The sequence below is a fragment of the Peromyscus californicus genome, unplaced genomic scaffold (genome assembly GCF_007827085.1).
Source record: "Peromyscus californicus insignis strain IS unplaced genomic scaffold, ASM782708v3 Scaffold_6__1_contigs__length_162567912, whole genome shotgun sequence".
In the NCBI taxonomy this organism is placed as follows: domain Eukaryota; kingdom Metazoa; phylum Chordata; class Mammalia; order Rodentia; family Cricetidae; genus Peromyscus; species Peromyscus californicus.
Window position 1 is genome coordinate 87,506,640 of NW_026294584.1, and position 18,973 is coordinate 87,525,612.

Genomic DNA, 18,973 nt, shown 5'->3' on the forward strand with positions numbered 1-18,973 from the left:
GGCTCACGGAGTGGGAGGTGGGGGTCAGGAGCCACCAGACTCAGGCTCTCAAACAGATACCCTGAAGGAGGGTCACCCAGCCTCTGGGGGCCATGGTCGCTCATGGAGCAATCCCTCAACTCAAACTGTCATCTGCTGGGGGTGGTATCCTCTGGACCCAGCCAGTGTCCCAGACTGTGGCATGGCAGTGCTGAGCCCTGGAGCAAGAACACAGCCTCCACCCCCTCTTGCCATGTGAGGCTTCTCAAAAAGGCAGTTCTGCACATAAGAAGGAGAACCCTGGTGAGCAGAAGCAGGGCCTGGGAGGCCACAAGTTTCTACTTTGAGTGGACAGGACATATCTAAACATGTGCTTACTATGGAAACCCCCCCCCCCATCCCAGTACAAAGGGAAGTATCCTCCAACCAGTCACCAAGCAGGCAGGTCTGTCCTCCCAGGACCACCAGCGTCAGAGGCAGAGCAGACATCTGTTCACTGACAGCAGTCTTTACCCACAGCCCCTTGCTCCCAGCCTCTTGCCATCCTTCCTGGTGGTCTCAAATCAGAACTACTCTTTCCACTGAAGGCTTTTGTGGGGACCTCACTCGATAGTCGGAGTTGGCCTGGAATTCTTGGCAGTCTTTCTGCCTCAGCTCCCGGGGTGCTGGGATTACATAGGAGCCATCTCACTAGGCACCACTTAAGTTTTTAAACTTGAGTTCAAATGAGCTGAGTCAGATGGCCGCCCGTGAGCTGGCTCAGAGGGTGAACGCAGCACCTTCCACCAAGCCCAATGGACTGAGTTTATCCCTGGATCCTAGGTGGTAGAAAAGAGAGAACCAACAAGTGTTTCTCTGATGACCTCCACAAGCATGGCACACGTCCCCCTCCGGCCCCATGAATTATTTTTTAATGTAAATGAGTTGTGATGGGGTTTCAACTACACAATACATGTGCCCTCAGTTACGTGTATTGGAAACTCAACTCCAAAACTCAAGTTGTCAGTAATATGGGGGCAGGGACTTCTGGGAGTTGATCACATGAGATGAGGTCATCAAGGTGGGGCCCTAGGTGACAGTCCTGGCTTTGCAAGTGGAAGAGAAACCTGAGTTAGCATGCCCGAGGTCTGACTGTGTGATGATGCCCTTGGCCAGTGAGACAAGCAAAGAAAGTCCTTCTCAGAAACCAACACTGGGCTACTGGACTTCCCAAGCCTGGAACCCAGAGCTGAATAAACCTCTGTTCTTCACAAACTGCCCAGTCTGTGATATCCTGTTACAGCAACAGAAGGCAACAAGGGCAGAGGCAACCATGAAGCTATCCCCCACAGGCACATGAAGGGGCAAGCAACCAACCATGGCTCAGCCTTGGTGGGAAGGGGCTGGGGCGTCGCCTGAGACGGCTATCCCAGTTTCCATGGAAGAACAGCAAGGGCCCCTAGTGTTCCTGAGTTGCCCAGAAGCCAAGGGAGGGTATGTCATGATGTCACGATGTCATTCGGAGCTTGCCAAGGCCCCTGTGCCCTATCCCAGGGCCTCCTCGAGGGTAATTTTAATGACAAGCCCAGGGCATGGAGTCACCCTGCTACTCAAGATCCATAAAGGGCAAAGCAGACACCTACGTGGAAGGCTCCAGATCTTATCTTCTTATACTCTCTAAGGCCTGACAGGGCTCTGGGCGAATCTGCCCAGCCCTCCCACCTGCAGAACAGACTCGACTCTATCCATGGCTTCCTGGTGGCTTCTGGTGGCTGGAGACTCCACGTGAAGAACAAGAATTCTTCATTAGATCTCGCCTTCTTCACTCTGGTCACTCTCGGCTTCCAAATCCTCCAACCACAGTGTCCTGTTGCCACTAGGTGGCAGGGGCAGTGTGGCAAACTTTTTCTATCTATACCACCATGTCGGTCACAAAGAGGGTACCGTGCAGGGAATAGGCATACGGAGGGCTTTAAGACCCCACTCGATCGCCTGCGTAAGTCACATGCTCTGAAGGGGGTAGCTATCTGCTGGGGGTGGTATCCTCTGGACCCAGCCAGTGTCCCAGACTGTGGCATGGCAGTGCTGAGCCCTGGAGCAAGAACACAGCCTCCACCCCCTCTTGCCATGTGAGGCTTCTCAAAAAGGCAGTTCTGCACATAAGAAGGAGAACCCTGGTGAGCAGAAGCAGGGCCTGGGAGGCCACAAGTTTCTACTTTGAGTGGACAGGACATATCTAAACATGTGCTTACTATGGAAACCCCCCCCCCCCATCCCAGTACAAAGGGAAGTATCCACCAACCAGTCACCAAGCAGGCAGGTCTGTCCTCCCTTTGGAGACCCACAAACACATTTCATCTTCGAGGTGGCCCTGAGTGAGTGCCCCAAGAGTTCCGATTATCAAGCAAGCTTGAGGGGTTAGGAAATGGTCCTCAACTAGTAGGCAACAGCCAGGGCTGTCCAGTAACTCATCCATAGCCTGCTCTTTCCATCTCCTCGTCCGTACAGAAGGGAGGTCTCTATGGTTTCTTAGGCTTGAGGTGATGTCACAGGACTCCAAAAGTTTGGCTCTGCAGGGGCATCTCACTCTGCTGGCCCTGTTTCCCTCGCTCTCTGGCTGGGGCTGCAGTGCGCTGTCTACACCAATCAAAGGACTAGCAGGGGGCGGGGGGGGGTGGTCTGGCATTGCTCGGAGTGGGAAGGGGGTATAAAGAGGGGGGAGGAGGAGGAGGGGGAGAGGTAAAGAGTCTGCCCATGCTGCCTATCTGCACCACTGAGGGACACACACCAACAGCTGAATGCCACAGGAGTTCACCAAGAGTTTACCAACCTCCTTTGTCACGGAGCACGCGGCATGGAGCCATCGATCACACCTTCATTTACCCATGTCACTCTCCCGAGGAAAGCAGGAAAGCTGGCCCCAGAGTGGCCAGTGGCGCTTCCTCTCTCACCCACTTGATGAGGGCCTCTCCTAATTGGCCCTGCTAAATCACTCCCAGGAATGCAGTGTGCAATTAGGGGCTGCTAGCACCCCCTGAGGAGGGCCTCCCTGGCTGGGGCCTCGGTAGCCTCTGGGAAATCAGGGCAAGCCATAGGCTCCCTACCCAAAAAGAGCCTGGGGGAGGGGCAGGCCCAAAGGATTCAAGCAGGGGATTGGATGAAGGATACCAGAGTCCCCAGCTCCTGTTCCCAGGACCTCCTGGGCATCTCACAGACAGACTGGGTCCCACTGTCTGTTGCCATGTATTGACAGGGGAACAGAACCCAGACAGCTACAGGAACTCTGCTACGTTCTGGCTCCCGACTGGATATCCTGAAGCATCAGGCATGTAGGAAACTATGGTTGTGCCCAACCCCTTTCCTCCTCCACAGATTTCCTTAAATACATGAGGCTGTCTGTTCTGTCTCCAGGGCTGTCCACTGTTTATCTGCCTGGTGGCCTCTTAGCTGTCCCCAGCTCAAATGCCGCTTCCAATAAGATGTTCTGCCCAGCTCTCTTGGGCAGAAGTATTCTGTGACTCTTCCTTCTGGCCTTCCCCCGCCCCACGATAGGCCACACTCTCCATCCACACCAGGGATATCTTTCTGACTACCCTATCACTGCAAAGAAAGTTCATACCCCTATCCCACCTGCTCAGTGAATCTCTCCAAAATGAATAAGTGAAATAAAAGAAAGAACAGACAGCCTCCACCCTCACGCACACTTTCATATCACTCCCTAGACAAAACCACGCTCCCCAAACCTGCAGAAGGCCTCTCTTGGGATGCCACCTATTCAGGGAAATCTCATCCTGATATAACATCTGTCAGGGCCACATGGATAATTTGGCCTCAGATCACCTAAGAGCAGGAAGGGCTTCCAAGATGGACCATTGTCTTCATTTTAAGCAACAAGCAAACCCAAACCTAGAGGCTCCAGGCTATCCAAGGTCCCCAGTAGCTTTATGCCCATGATTTCACCCATGATCCCAGGGAAGTTAAGGATCCCTGAATCCGAGGTGTCTACTAGAACATTCCAAGGCTGATCTCTTAGGACACTTGGGATTCCCGGGCACAGATGGGGCACCCCCACCTTACTGTCCCCCGCCTCCCTTAAGGCTGCTGGCTGAGTGCAGGTGCATACCTTACGCTTCTTGGCACGTCCTTCTGCCTGCAGGGTGCGGGTGCAGCGCTGCACACACTCGGAGAAACTGAGGTTGCTGTGGTCGGCGCTGTAGTCCAGGTCAGCCAGGCGTGCCAGGGACAGGATGTAGTTGCAGGCGATCCTCAGGATGGCCAGTTTGGACAGCTTCTGCCCGTACGAGTAGCATGGCACCTGAGGATGGCAGGGGAGGGCATCAGGAACCGCTGCAAAGGCCTCGGTGCTGGACGTGCACCCCTCAATACCCACCTAGGCGGGCAGGGAGGGAGAGGCAGCCTGTCTACTCTGTGTCTGGGCCTGACACCTGATTTTATGACCTGTGCTAAGCATCTCAAGTGTACACTCCCACATCCCAGCTCATCCACTCCCACACTCCAGGTTGTGCCGGAATTCCCATCTGACAGGGGAAGACGATGAGGCCCAACCCGCAGCCAAGCACCGGTTGAAGTATCGCAGATTTCTGCTCTGACAGACAGAGCCCTGTCCTCCTCCCCCTGAGGGGGCAGATGTTCTTTCTACTGCCGACGCTTTCTCTTCATGGGTTCATTCATTCACTGACACTTATTTTGTTGGACCCTTGATGCCCCAACAGTTAAAACATTTTTTTTTCTTTTTCAAGATGGGGTCTCACTATGTAGTCCTGGATGGGCTGGAACTCACTATGAAGACCAGGCTGGCCTCTAACTCATAGAGATCTGCCTGCCTTTGCCTCCTGAGTGCTGGGATTAAAGGTGTGCACCACCATGCCCTGCAAAAACTTGACTCCTAAGGGCCTGCTAATACATACCTATAATCCCAGCCTTTTTGGGAGGCGGAGGCAGGGAGATCAGTTCAAAATCAACCTGTTATATAGTAAGTTCACAGAAAGCTACAGGGGACTCTGTCTCAAAAAAAAAAAAAAGCTTCTAAAAAGTTAAAATAAAAACATGATGCCCAGCCAAGCGTGGAGGTGTACACCTATAATCAGAGCATTTGGGGAGCCAAGGCAGGACACTGCTGTGAGTTGGAAGCCACCCCTGGGCGACACAGTGATTACCGGACTAGCTAGGGCTACAGAACCAGACCCTGCCTGAAAACAAGCAAGCAAATAAACAAACTTCAACTCCTGCCTTCAAAGAATTTAGACCCAAGAAGAACGATGCAGCCTGGAGTGATGGCCCAGAGGTAAAAGCTGTAGCCATGCAAACCTCACAACCAGAGGCCAGTCCTGGGACTCCATGTGCAGGAAGGAGAGGACCCAGCCTATCTGTCCTCTGCACCTCTCACATGTGCCAGGACAATATGCCCACATGCGCGCACCATCCGCACACACATTTAGTAATAAATAACATTTTTAAAGATATCATACACTCTCCTGGGACCCTGGGAGACATTCAGGGGACGGTGCAGATACTCAGACACAAACATGTGATGTGTTTTCTTCTTGCTTCGTTTTCCCTATGCCCTCTGGACCTGGGTCACTGCCAAGCATGGCACACAACAGGTGCGTAATAAATGCCACCAGCCCCAACCAGACTTGATTCATTTGTCTCTGATTCAGCAGCAGCAGCTAATCACTCACTAATTATAGAGGGGTGTGCTAGGAAAGGGGCGGAGCCTCTGACTTCTTAGCATTGTCCACCCTACACATGTGCTATGTGAGCCATCTAAGAGTGAAGACCACAGGATAGAAGAACTGAGTGTGGCGTTGTAACGTGGACGAAAACTCCTCAAAATATACCTGACAGCTACTAACCAATGGACCTGTTCTTTCTTTCCCCTGTTCACCCAAATGGTTGAAATGTTCCACCAGCAACCAAGGCTCTGGTCCCAACTACAGCTCTTTGGCATCTTACACAGTATCCATATCACCAACTCGCCATTACTCCACCGAGCATGGGGCCCACACAGAACTGCTGCTGTAGTATTTAGGGAGCATTCTCATGGGCCAGGGGCTCTTTGAAGTCCACGGTTTTGAACCAGGGATGCTTTTATCCCTCAAGGGACGGATGGCAAGGTCTGGGGACATTCCTAGTTGTCACAACAGAGGAGCAGCAGGGTTCGGAGGGATGCCTGGGGTGCTGCTGAACACCACACCATGTACAGGACCCTCAGTGCCCTCCACAACAAAGAACTCTTTGGCCCCAAAGCTCAGTAACGCCCAAGAACGAAAAGCCCCACTGGAAGCCCCAGAATTAAGGATGAGCGAGACCTCTGACTGTTCCCTAAATACAACATTCCCTTTGACCAGCACTTCATTTAGGAACTTTCTGTGATTTCTCATGCCTACCCTATACCAAGGGAGCAGCCTTGCTTCGTGGAGCTATAATGGTACCTATCTTTCTTTAATTCCACATTTTTGCCCCCACTCCTAGTGACCGGTGTCCCCATATGCTGGGGGAAGGCTCACAGCTGTGGAGTGTAATCCAGATCCTGCCCAGGCTCCAAAGGGGCTGATTAAATAAGGCAATGAGTGAATTAACTCCAGAATCTTTTGACTCTAGTTCCAAAAACACTATTTGGGGGCTGGAGAGATGGTTTGAAGTTAAGACAGCATACTGATCTTCCAGACAGCCAGAATTTGGTTTCCAGCAGCCTGATAGGGCAGCTCACAACTGCCTGTAACTCCAGCAACACAGGACCCAAGGTGTCTTCTGGTCTCCTCAGATACTGCACTAGCATACAAACCCACACTCAGACACATATACACGTAATTAAAATAAAATAAGGGACTGGAGAGATTGCTCAGTGGTTAGGATACTGGCTGTTCTCCCAGAGGACCTGGGTTTAACTCCTAGCACCCACATGGCAGCTCAAAGCCATATGTAACTCCAGTTCTAGGGGATCCAATACCCTCTTTCAGCCTCTTCAGGTACCAGGCATTCACATGGTTATGTAGACAAACATACAGGCAAAACACTCATATCTATAAACACAAATACACCTTTTTTAAAAAGATAAAATAAAAATACTTTATCTGGGCTGAGAAGAGTTTAATCATGTGCCTTGCAAAAATGATGTCCTGAGAGCCGGGCGGTGGTAGTGCATGCCTTTAATCCCAGCACTCGGGAGGCAGAGCCAGGCAGATCTCTGTGAGTTCGAGGCCAGCCTGGTCTACAGAGTGAGATCCAAGACAGGCACCAAAACTACACAGAGAAACCCTGTCTCGGGAAAAAAAAAAATGATGTCCTGAGTTCAGTTCCTAGAACACATATTAAAAATGTCCAGGATGGTAGCATGTGCTTATAATCTCAGTACTGGGAAGGCACAATCAGAAGCATCATGGAGCTTGTTGGCCAGCCTGCCTAGACTACTTGGTTAGTTCCAGATCAACGAGAGGAGAGAATCTAAATTTAAAAAAAAAAAAAAAAAAAAAGAGGCACAGAAGAAGCTATCCTCTGGCCTCCACACATAGCCACACGCAGGCACACATGCACACGCATGCACATGTCCTTCATCTCTCTGAAGACAAAGAAACAACACATACAACACCTCTGACTCCTGGATTCAACACCTGGCTCTGACTCTGTCCAGCGTTAAGACTGAGTGAATGGCATACTCACTCTGAGCCTGGGTGCCTTCGTACACTGGGAACAGGACTGACCTCACAGGGCAGCAGGGATTCAGTGGATGACGTAGGCACTGTACACAGCAAGCCTAGCAGAGGCCAGCAAGATGACGATATTCAATATTGCAGAAGGTCCCAAGCAGGCTCCAGAGAGGGTGAGAAACCTGGGCACAGCAGCTAACCACCTTTCAGCCTACAGGAACCGGGGGACCAGAAAACCAGAGCAAGAGGGCAGAGAACGCAACAGAGCAAGCTAACTCCCGAACCCCCAGGCCCCACCAACACACCCATCCTCCCCATGACCACGTCACCAAACCCACCCACGAGAAGCTGCCAGAACAACGTGATCTGCCTGTTTTTAGAGTCCAGAAAACCCTGTTATCAGTTTGAACAAATAAACAAGATCTGGGTCAGGGAAGAGGGTCTCAGGGGCAGGCCAGCTCCTCTGCCTGCTCCTCGACCCAGGAGGTGATGTCTGCCCTGCAGGGTGGAGGAATCTGGGGACCCAGAACTATTGTCACTTACAGATCATTCTGGAAGTCTCCCTTCAGCAGCCAACTCTGCACCTGGGCCCCCAAACAGTCTGGCCTCTAGGAAGAAGCGAGACTTTGAGAAAGGTCTATGTGCTGGGGCCCAGAATGACAGGTGGGGCCAAGGCCAACCCAGGAGCACCATGCCACATCCTGGGCCAGCCTGTCCTAGACTGGTCACTTTGTGCCACTGCTTGGGTCAAGGTCCTGGTCAAACAGAAAGAAAACCATGGATTGAACCCTTGTCCATCTGGCACGGTCATAGCCTTTCACAGCATTATCCTATTTGAAATCTGCCCCAAGTAAAGGTGAATGTCCCATATGCACATGAGGAAAACAGGTGACATTCTGAGCCTCGGATCAGTCAGCTGAGACCTGGCTGGAGCCAGCAGTTCATCTGCCTGGCACCCAAGGAAGGCACACACAACAGGACACTCCCCTGCTACCAAGGTGGCCACGCGAAGCAACAGTGGCCTTCAGGTGGCTTGCCTGTTCCTCCCCCCCTACCCCGAGGCTGGCTCTCTGGTTTACCTGGCTCCTTCTAGGTTATCCTGGTGCCAGGACTAGAGAGAGAACTCAGCAGGTAGAGTGCTTGCTTAGCATACCTTGATACCCTGGGTTCAGTTCCCAGCACTGCACCAACCAGGAGTAATGGTGCACACCTACAACCCCAGCACATGAGAGGTAGAAGCAGGAGGATCGGAAGTTTGAGGTTATCCTCAGCTATGTACTGAGTTTGAGGCTAGCCTCGGGTACATTAGACCCTGTCACAAACATTTAAAATACACATACCACTACAGCAAACAACAATAAAACCACTACCAGGCATTCTCCGGTGCCTATACAGCCTTTAGCCCTCAACAGCTCAGCTACAACACAGCCTGGAGACACCTTGGTCTGACTGCTCCTGCAAAGTAAGAGTCTAGAATATTCTGTTTCTAGGATGCTTAGGTGAGACAGGAAGAGCTCCTTTAAATTCCAGGCGCTTACACCAGCATGATTTAGCCCAAATGCCCTCTCCTCTCTCAGCCTTAGTTCCCTCCTTTACAGGGTAGGAACAGCAACACCCACGTTCCTCACTGGGTTTACTTTTTTAATATACATTGGTGTTTTGCCTGCATGTGTATCTGTGTGAGGGTGTCAGAAACCCCGAAACTCGAGTCAAGCGTCTTGAGCCGCCATGTGGGTGCTGGGAATTGAACTCAGGACCTCTGGAAGAGAGCCAGTGCTCTTAATTACTGAGCCGTCTCTCCAGCACCTCCTCACTGAGTCTTGAGGACATATATTGGTGTTGTAAAAAGTCCCCAACAGCCACCTCCTACAAATCCCTGCAGATGGAGGCATTCTGAATGCCCTGTCTATACCCATCTCTCCAGCAGACCACTGTGGAAAAGGCGATGATGTCCACTCCACAAAGATGCACTTGACTCCCAGCTGTGTGGTCTCCATAGTCTCCCAGCTGCAGAGAGATGCTGGGTTTTGAAGTCATGGCTGGACCAGGGCTCTTCTCAATTAGCTTAAGACGGGGGTGGGGATAGCTTTGGATAAAGTTTGGGGCCAGTGATCCCAGAAGACCCCACTTTTGCACATTACCTCTGTGAACATCCACAGCAAGCCACAGGCCCCGTCCACACCCCACTGCCAGCACAGGACCCTGCTTGGTCAAGAGCCTGGAGTTGAAGGAGTAGGTAGGGCCACCTGGCCCCCCACTCTTCATCTACACTTCCCAGCTCCCGGAATGGTAAGGGGACCCCCCCCTCGTGTTCACCCATAAGGACTAGCTGTATCTGCACACATCTGTGCAGGTGTACGTTCCTATGTTCGAGTGTGTGCGTGAGGGCCAGAAACCAATGTCAGGGGTCCCCCTCAACCACTCTCCATCTTAACTTTTGAAACAAGGTCTCCCCTGAACCTGGAGCTCACTGGTTCAGCTGAACTGGATCGGCTATCAAGTCTCAGAGCGCCTCCCCAGCGCCAGCGTGCCTGACGTCTTTGTGGGGGGTGGGGCGTTGAACTCAGGTCCTCAGCAAACATCTTACTGACTGAGATCTCTCCCCTGCTCCTGGATTCTAAACTGCACAAAAGATCAGCTATGGCATTCTCACACGGTCCTCTAGGCCCTCAAACATTCCACTCCTCCTCCATGGCCCAAGCTAGACCCTCCCTTGGCTCCTGCAAACACCGGCTGGGCAGCCTCGGGGCCTGGCTGTCCCTTGGACATCGTCTTGACTTTAAGGAGGGCCGTGGCCTTACAGGACCTGGTTCTTCACCAGAAACGTGGGCATCCCAACAGCTGCTTCTCAGAATGGGGTCACAGCGGACAAGTGTGGGGGGAAAAACAACACAAACAAAATCAAGAATCTACCAGAACATGCAGGAAAACCCTCAAGGCCCTTTGCCCTCTGACAGTCCCTCAGCGGCAGCCCGACCCCCCAGAGCTACAAGCACATGATGTCCCTGCAGACAGGGACATTCTAGATTCCTTCTGTATGAAATTATTCTCTCGTGTCTGTGGGGCAGGACTCATGGGGTGAAACTCCCGGATCTAGGGCTATTCAATATCCCTGCCAAGTCTACTTAGAAAGGTCCTTTAAAATTCCAAGTCTCTACAAAATGAAGTAGGGCCTAAGACCCCAACCATTCACTCCCAGGGCCTGACAGACCTGGGGACAGATCCTGGCCACCTTCTGCAAGTGTCCTTGTTGGTGTAATGACAAGCAGCCTACAAACTTATGACCAAAGATACATATCTATGTCACAGGAATCTCAACAAACAGTCTCCCTTGGAAGTGTGAGCTCGGGGTTAGGGAGAGTCCTGTCCCCCCTGCCAACTGTGGGGAACTCCAGTGTGAGCAGGCTCATCCCCCCACTGTCTGGGGGATGCACAGACACTGCTGGGGGTCCCCTGTGTCTCTTTCACCTCAGAGGATTTGCGAGTCCAAGAGAGGCTAAGCTGAGACCACCATCCCCATACCCTTCTGAGGCCACTTTGAATGAACCTGGGGAGACCCCTGGAGACCCCCAAGGTACATTGGGGGAGGTAGCCTGGACCCCACTTGCTCGACACCTCCCTCAGGGGGAAAGGCAGCAGCTAAGAGCCCATCACACTCCGCTGCCGCTTCTCCACGGACATCAAGGGAGAGAACAAAGCCACCCACAGGCTAGACATCCCAAAGGTGGGCACAGCTGGAGGGTCCTGCCAGGGAACCGAGACCCACAGCTCAGGCCCTTCCGTCCTCTACCCAGTACAGCTGGCCTTCCTCTGGACCCCTCCCACCTGGCAGGGAGCAGCCTGCACGTGGCCAGGCCCAGCTGCACACACATGGCCCTCATATGAGGCAGCAAGAAGGACTCCGGTGCAGCTGGGCTGGTGGCGAGTGCTGTGGTCTGACCATCTGCCCCAGAGCCCCTCTTCCCAGACCAGAGGGACTCTCTCCCACCTGTACCTCTGCCAGCAGCCACAGGGCCCCCTCTGCTGTTTCTTCCCAGTTGGGAGGGTCGTAGATTGTAATGACAGGCAGAGGCCGGACTGGTCCCCTGGTGCTCGGGGGTGGGTAAGCCAAGAAGCAAAGCCATTAAGCACTGGCCACTGGAAAGACTCACTAACCCTGATTCATTCCAGGCTTGGTGGTGACCACACAGCTTCTGCATCTGCACAACGCCATGAATGCACTGCCCAACTGGGACCTGAAGAGCGGCCCACGGATACAGCGTGGCACAAACACCCGTGAGTGAGGCCACCAAACACCCTGCGCCACCTCAGCCAGTTCACGCAAGCTTCCCGAGACCCCCGGGACAACCTGGTGTGAACCGGGGTGCTGTGGAATGATGGCAGCGCCCACTTCACGGCACCAGCTGGAACATAGAAGATGCTAAGACAGAGCCTGGCGCTTCCTGCTCTTGCTATCAGATGACTGAAAAAGAGTGCCTAGATAGCTCAGAGGGTGCCCGCTGCCAAGTCCAACAGCCCGAGTTTGACCCCCAAGGCCCACGTGGTAGAAGGAGAGGACCAACTTGGAAGTTGTCCTCTGACCTCCACTTAGTCTGTGGCACATCTATTCGTGCATGCACACACAAATACAAATTAAAGTGTCAGGTAATCTGGGTGTGGTGGTGCATGCCTTTAATCTCAGCACTTGGGAGGCAGAGGCAGGTAGATCTCTATAAATTCCAGGCCAGCCTGGTCTACACAACAAGATGCAGGCCAACCAAGGCTATAGAAAGAGACACAGTGTAAAGGGGGATGGTTTAAATAATAAAGAATCCACACTGTCTCATCTTACAGAGCCCCGCTCAGCCCTGAGGCCCTTGCAGACGTTTGAGAAATGTTCCTCCTCCTTACTGTCCCTGTCCGACTCTGTCCCCTCTGCCCAAGGGAGCTGCCCGTGAGGTAGGGCATAACATCATGATGCAACCTTAGCAGCCGAGGCCCAGAGAGGACAGGTGACTGTCCACGGCCACACGGAAAGACCACGAAGCCTGAAAAATAGGAGGTGGAGGTCCAGAGAGGGAGATGTTCCCTGTGACACAGCACCCCCTCGACCAGATGGGCACTATGGTGGTGGGGACATGGTGGATACTGTCTCAGTCCCTGGCTATATTCCTGTCCTCAGACAATAAGCAGGCATCCGATACAGCCCAGCAGCCCATGTAAGGAAAGGACAGAACAGTTAGGGTTAGGAAAAAGCAACAGGAGGGGTGTGTGTGTGTGTGTGTGTGTGTGTGTGTGTGTGTGTGTGTGTGTGTGTGTGTTGCGTCCATGTACTGAACACACGTTCATACATACATTTAACTACATGTATGCACACTCAAAGCCTCTCTTTTGATAATGTGTGGGCTCACTTTCTGCAGACACTCGTTGAACTTGCCCCCAGATGGCAGAGGTGAAAGGAGGCACTAGTAACCTCATCACTGAGAGTCTCCGAGGGCACCACCCAGTGGGAAGATTTTAGCCAGAGAAGCTTTCCAGAAATTGCTGCCGTCTAACCCCTAACTCACTACAAGACAGTCTTGGCTAAGCCGCCCACCTTCTCCTGGCCTCAGTATTGCTTGCTATAAAATGGGTCTCCCCAATCCTGACAGGGACGTTAAGACTAAATAAAGTAGAGTTCCTTGTTGGAAGTTACAAAAGCCACAGGACCCGAGAGACACAGATGACCACACAGCCATGGATGCTCTCTCTGGGAAAGGCTTTAGAAGGTAGCTGGACACAGATAAAGGGCGATGAGATGGAGGCTCTGGGCACGTGTACAGGCAACTTCCCGCCCTGTCACCCTCCTGTCCCGAGACAGGGACTGCAAGACACGCTGCAGGCTGTCACTGCCCAGGCATGCAGGGGCACAGCAGCTGACCAGGGCAGAGTCATGGCTCCACAGCTCAGGGTAACAGCTGATGTGTCTGCAGGCAGGAACAGCCACTGATCAAACATTTCTCCCACACTCACGTGAGACGCTCAGGCTGCAAGGCCATTGAGGCCACTTTTTTTCTAGAGGTTCCACATCCAATTCATAGACGGACTAAGTCCCCATTGCCTGACCTTACCCACAGAAGGAAAAGGAGAGTATGAGCGAAAAAGGTGATGTTTTCTGAAACGGTTTGTGACTGGCTAACGCCCAGAGAGGTTGAGTAACTTCCAGGAGACAAACGCGAATCAGCAGCACAACAAACGAAACTTTCATCCACCACCCACTCCAACCCCTTACAAGACCTGGACGGGAAGGCTCATACTTTTAGATCTCACTCGTCCCCAAGGAAACAAGAAACTAGAGTCCCAGGCAAGCACCAAGCTTATCTTAAGTGGAACTGTCAACTGCCCCCCCCCCTCCACCATGGGTATTCTTTTGCTTCCCCTACAGGCTCTGTCAGGTGAGGGCAGTCCCCACCAGCACCCAGTGGGAAGCCTGAGACTTATCCAGAACTCAGCTCTGCAGACCTCCCTGGAGAGAATGCTCCCAGCAGCTGTCTCCTGGGCAGAGGTGACTGATGTGACCAGAAGAGGAAGGGCAGTGGTGGGCAGGATCTCCTGGGAAAGTTCCCACACATCAGTTCCCGAAGCTGTCCCAGGAAGGACTTCAAGCTTGTAGCCCCGGTGCTTAGGGACTCCGGGAACCAGGCAAGTGCAGAGATCCCACAAGCAAACCCAGTCAACATGGAAGCCAGGGCCTGAGAAAGTTGACAAGCTCCCCTGACTTCCCTTTACATTTCAGGACACCCCGCCCCCTGCCCCGCCAGGAACCACCTCTGTGGTGTTATGGGTCTCGGTGCCACCCATAGGGGGCCAAGACCTCAAGCAGGCCAAGTGCTCGCAGAGCTGAAAGGTCGTGCACGCTCTGCTCCCCTCCCCTGCCGGGGGGAAGATTCCCGTATTCCCCCTCTGTATTCCCCACCGATCCCAAGGGATTCCAGGAGACAAATGCGCTGCGCGCTGCCGTACAAGTCAGATGCAAGGACAAGATTACCCCTCAGGAACACGGGGATGCGTTTGGGCCAGAGATCCTTGGCTTTGGCCCACTTTGCAAACCAAGATCCGTGGCAGCAAGGATAACTCAAAACCTGCCTGCGTTGCGGGATTCCCTTTATCCTGATTCCAATCCTGGGGCCGCTCACCCACCCACTCCTGCCACTGTCGCCCCGCGGCGGAGAGTGGGTACCTGCTTCCTGAGCGCCTCAAAGGCTGCGCTGATGGTGTGCACCCGGGTCCGCTCCCTGGCGTTGGCCAGGAGCCTCCGGGTCTGCTGCAGGGCTTTGATCTCCGTGGAGGCGGCAGTCGCTTCGCCTGGCCGTTTCCTAGGCGACGCTGAAGAATCCGGGTGGTTATTGTAAATTACGTGTGAAATTGACGAGTAGGAACTTTCCCCCGGGCGCGTGGGGGGCGCAGGGCGCACGGGGGACTCTCGTGGCGCCGCTGGGGGTTCGGGAGGCGCAGACGGCGTGGGGCGTGCGGGAGGGGCGCACAGCAAGATGCGGGGACGCAGAGCCGGCTCGCGGTAGGGCTGCGCCTCCGGACGCTCGGGTGCCAAGCTCTGGGACGCCGGTGGCGGCGTGGGTAGTCTCGGTCCCACTGTGCCCAGGGCGAAACCGCGTTTGCGCGCGTCTGAGACCTCAGGCGCTCGGATGCCCCTGAGCTCCCTAGCTGTGTCCGTGCCTCCACTTGGAGGCACCGCTGGCGCCACTGAGGCTGGTACTGGGGTCGCGATCGGGAACGGCTGTGTCCTGTCCCGGAGCCCGTTGGTGGCGGCGGTGGCGCTGGCCGTGGCGCCGGGCTCGGGTGCTTCCAAGTCCAATCGGAAAGTTTTATAGCCGTTCGCGCGCCGCACCGGCTCCTTGCCTTTCCGCTTGAGTTTCTTGAGGCCGTTCAGCTCTTTCACGCACACGGTCTTCCACGGCCCGTCCTCGAGGACCGGGATGTGCTTCATGGCGCGGACGGCGCCAGGCAGGGGCGTGGGACTGCCCGGGACGCGCGCCCGCTGCGATCGCTCTGCACGCTGAGCGCCTGGCTGCGCCCGGTGGCCGCCGTGCTCAGCGCCGCCTTGTCGCCGAGCTCTCTCCTCCTACCCTCCCTCCCCGGGTCCCTCCCTCGCTCCCCCACTCCCGGGGCAGCTGCGCCTCCGGCTCCGTGAAGCCTCGGAGGCTGCCCGTTCCCCCAGGAGAGCTCAGAGTGTCATCAGAAGTCGCTGCAGCCCTGCCAGCATTTCAGCAGAACGCCCGCTGCGTTCCATCTGTGTTTGTTTAGCCTCAGTTTACACAGAAGCCCAGTTCGCTAGATCACTCAGCGCCGCCCGCCCGGAGAGGAGGCAGCTCCCGCCGCCGCCGCCGCCGCCGCCTGCCTAGCCCAGGCCGCCCGAGCCGCGAGCGCCTTTAAAGAAACAGGAAGCATTTTTCAAAACAGCTGGGCTGAGGGCCGCCTCCTTTGTCCGCGTGCTCTCGGCCTCCCCCTACCCCCTTGTCTTGTGCCGGAACCTGCCTCCTCCTGCTCGCCCTCCCCGCCCCCTACTCAAGTTAGGGGCGCGCCTCCTCTCCCCAAAGGCAGTCGGCTCCCTCCACTACTGTTCTGAGCACGTGGCTGTTGACCGCTCTGGCCCTTCACTGCCCTGCCTTGTTGGTCTGGGGGGTGATGCAGCGCCGACCTTACCCAGCCAGAGCCTTCCCGTCTACCCCCGACCCAAACTGTCCAACAGAGGGAGAAATCCCAGAACGGTGACTTCTTCTGGGAAGGGAAGGGAAGTGGGAGAGAACCCCAGAGAGGCTGGTCATTGTCATCCCGCTACAAGGTCTTCTCTCTTCTTTCTCCCACTTGCTGGAGCAGAGGTCCCAGGAACACAAGAGGTCACATGGGCATTCGGGAAACGGAGGCACCGAAGTACACGGGAGGCAGAGGAGGGTGCAAGTTTCTGGTTTAGCAGACCTAACATCTGTGAAGATCTGAAGTCATCTCACCCGAGGCGCCCTGCTAAACCCAGATTTACTCATCTATGAAATGAGAAATCCGGAGGACGTGGAGAACATCCGTGCTTGTCACAGCCCGGCAGTGAAGCACCAGAGGCATGGAGGTGCCCGTTCAACAGTTGCTGTACTAACGTCGTGAGCCAAGGCAGGACAGCTTCTCGATCACGCAAAGTTCGCAGTTCCAGAGCTCAGCTTTGCCCTTTACCAAGTCACCTTGGCACAGTCATGCAACCCCTCTGCTCCTCCCTCTCCTTGTGGCTAGGATGGGGTCATAATCACGCTTGCTTCCTGCGGAGACAGTAAAGATAAACTGGGCACAAACCCTAATGTCAGTGGTAAGGGGCAGAGTCCGCCCTGCAGACCCCCAGTCCTCCATGCCACTGGAGATCCTTCTAGAAGAAAAGAGGCCAACCAGGAGGCCCTCACAGGTCCTCTCCAAAGACCTTCTTCCCCGGGCCAGCGTTCTTCTTCCTTGAGGCGAGGGGGTCATTAAAAGGGTTAAATGAGGCTTGTATATAGCATTTGAATGACGTCCAAAGTCAAGTGAACGGTGGCCTGGGACACCCTGGTCATGGTCACCCCGCTACACGGTCTTCTCCCTTCCTTCTCCTGCTTACTGGAGCAGAGGTCCCGGGAACACAAGTCACATTAACATTCTGCGAAACTGTCTCAAGATCTAACCAGAGTTGGGCAGAGTGGCAGAGGGGTCGCCCGTGGCAGTGGAGTGTATTAGAAGCGTCCACGAGGTAGGATAGATGTCATTCCTAAAGAGGCAGTTAGTGTGTGGGGAGAGCACATCTTCGGTTGAGTAGGAAGGGCTCCATGAACGCTGAATCCCAGCCCTTTCCTGATATCCCCCATGAGGAGGGAAGGACCACTGTAATGGATGGAAGGAGAGGGAGCAGATAGAGGATGATGACAGCTATGCTGGGGAGATCTTGCCTCCCCCACCCCCTTGCTCCCTCTGGACAACTGGAGTCGGCAAGTGTCCCCTCCGCATCCTAACACTGTCTCATTAGTCACAGGGTGGACAGAAGAGAAACGTAAGTAACCTAACCGATGAGAAGGGTGCCTGTGACTGCATCCTCACCCTGCCAGGCCACAGACTGCAGGATGAGTCCCGCTGTGTACACCGCTGAGCAAAAATCTGTCCCTTCCCAGTACTCTGGATTCCCATCAGCTTCCTTGAGAAGCTGGACAGAAACCCGCTGGACAGCGCCCCCTGGTGGTATAAAACTTCGGCGACTCACACTCACTACTGACTGCTCTTTTTTTTTTTTTTTTTTTTTTTTTTAAAGTTAGGTTTTATTTTACGGAGGGCCATCACAGAAACTTCACATTTTTTTTTTAAAGATTTATTTATTTATTATGTATACAGCATGTATCCCTGCAGGCCAGAAGAGGGCAGCAGATCTCATTACAGATGGTTGTGAGCCACCATGTGGGTTCTGGGAATTGAACTCAGGACCTCTGGAAGAGTAGACAGTGCTCTTAACCTCTGAGCCATCTCTCCAGCCCCCTGACTGCTCTTAAAAGGAGTGGCCCTATAAAGAGGGTACCAAGAACTTCCCGAATCCACAGAGGGGCAGAGAGGAAGAGGCTCTCGGTTCTCCATCCTTGCTTTGTATGAAGTGACACAGATACCCTCCAAGAAAATCTATATCCTTTAGTGAAACCTTCCCCCACTGAGACAACCTTTTGAGGTTATACTGGAAGAGCATAATGGCCTCCTCTGGAAGGTTCCATATCCTTTAAATGGCGGTTCCATGGCACAGAAGTGAAGCTAGACAAGGAAGGGAAGGAAAATGCTTAGAGCTTCCATGACAGGAGAGACATGCTAGCCAGCCACATGTTGATAATTACCACCAATAGGGAGCGACCACGTAGGTTCTATATCCCTCGTCTTTACAAGGGGAGGCAAATCCACTCTACCCACAGGAAAACCAAGGCTTCTGGAGGAAGAAGTAGCCATCAGAAGGGGCGTGAGAGAAATGCTGTTTGAATCCAGACCAACTGATCCTGAAGCCCGAGCTCTGAACTACTGTACTTCCCTCTGCCTCTTGAGAGCCCAATGACTAGCTCCTGGAGGTGAGGGACTGGAGGTGGGACTGGTCTTTTTGACAGCTGGCTGTCTCTGCTTGTGTTTCCAGCCTGAGTAGACGCTGCAGCCACAAGTCTCCTTTAGCCCAGCCTGACGTCTGCCTGGTTGCTTCCAGGTCAGAGTCAGATGGCAGGAACCTCACCTTGGACAGTCGGGAGTCTCGGGCTCAAAAAGCCTGAACCATAGTAGCCATACACTACCGTTTCTCTGTGTGCCGTGTGGACCCTGCCCCGTGGGGCCTTGGCACACAA

The 18,973-nt window shown here is 54.0% G+C and overlaps 1 protein-coding gene across 1 annotated transcript in view; it reads right to left on the bottom strand.

Annotated features, from left to right (window-relative positions):
* Atoh8 (atonal bHLH transcription factor 8) overlaps window positions 1–17,855 on the bottom strand; it is a 33,606-nt gene extending 15,751 nt beyond the window's left edge. The window contains exons 1-2 of the mRNA XM_052719028.1: window positions 14,827–17,855; window positions 4,082–4,273 (exon numbers count right to left, since the gene is read on the bottom strand). Coding sequence (XP_052574988.1) covers window positions 4,082–4,273; window positions 14,827–15,591 — 957 coding nt within the window. The 5' untranslated portion in view covers window positions 15,592–17,855. The remainder of the gene's footprint in view (window positions 1–4,081; window positions 4,274–14,826) is intronic.
* Window positions 17,856–18,973: the final 1,118 nt, after the last annotated feature.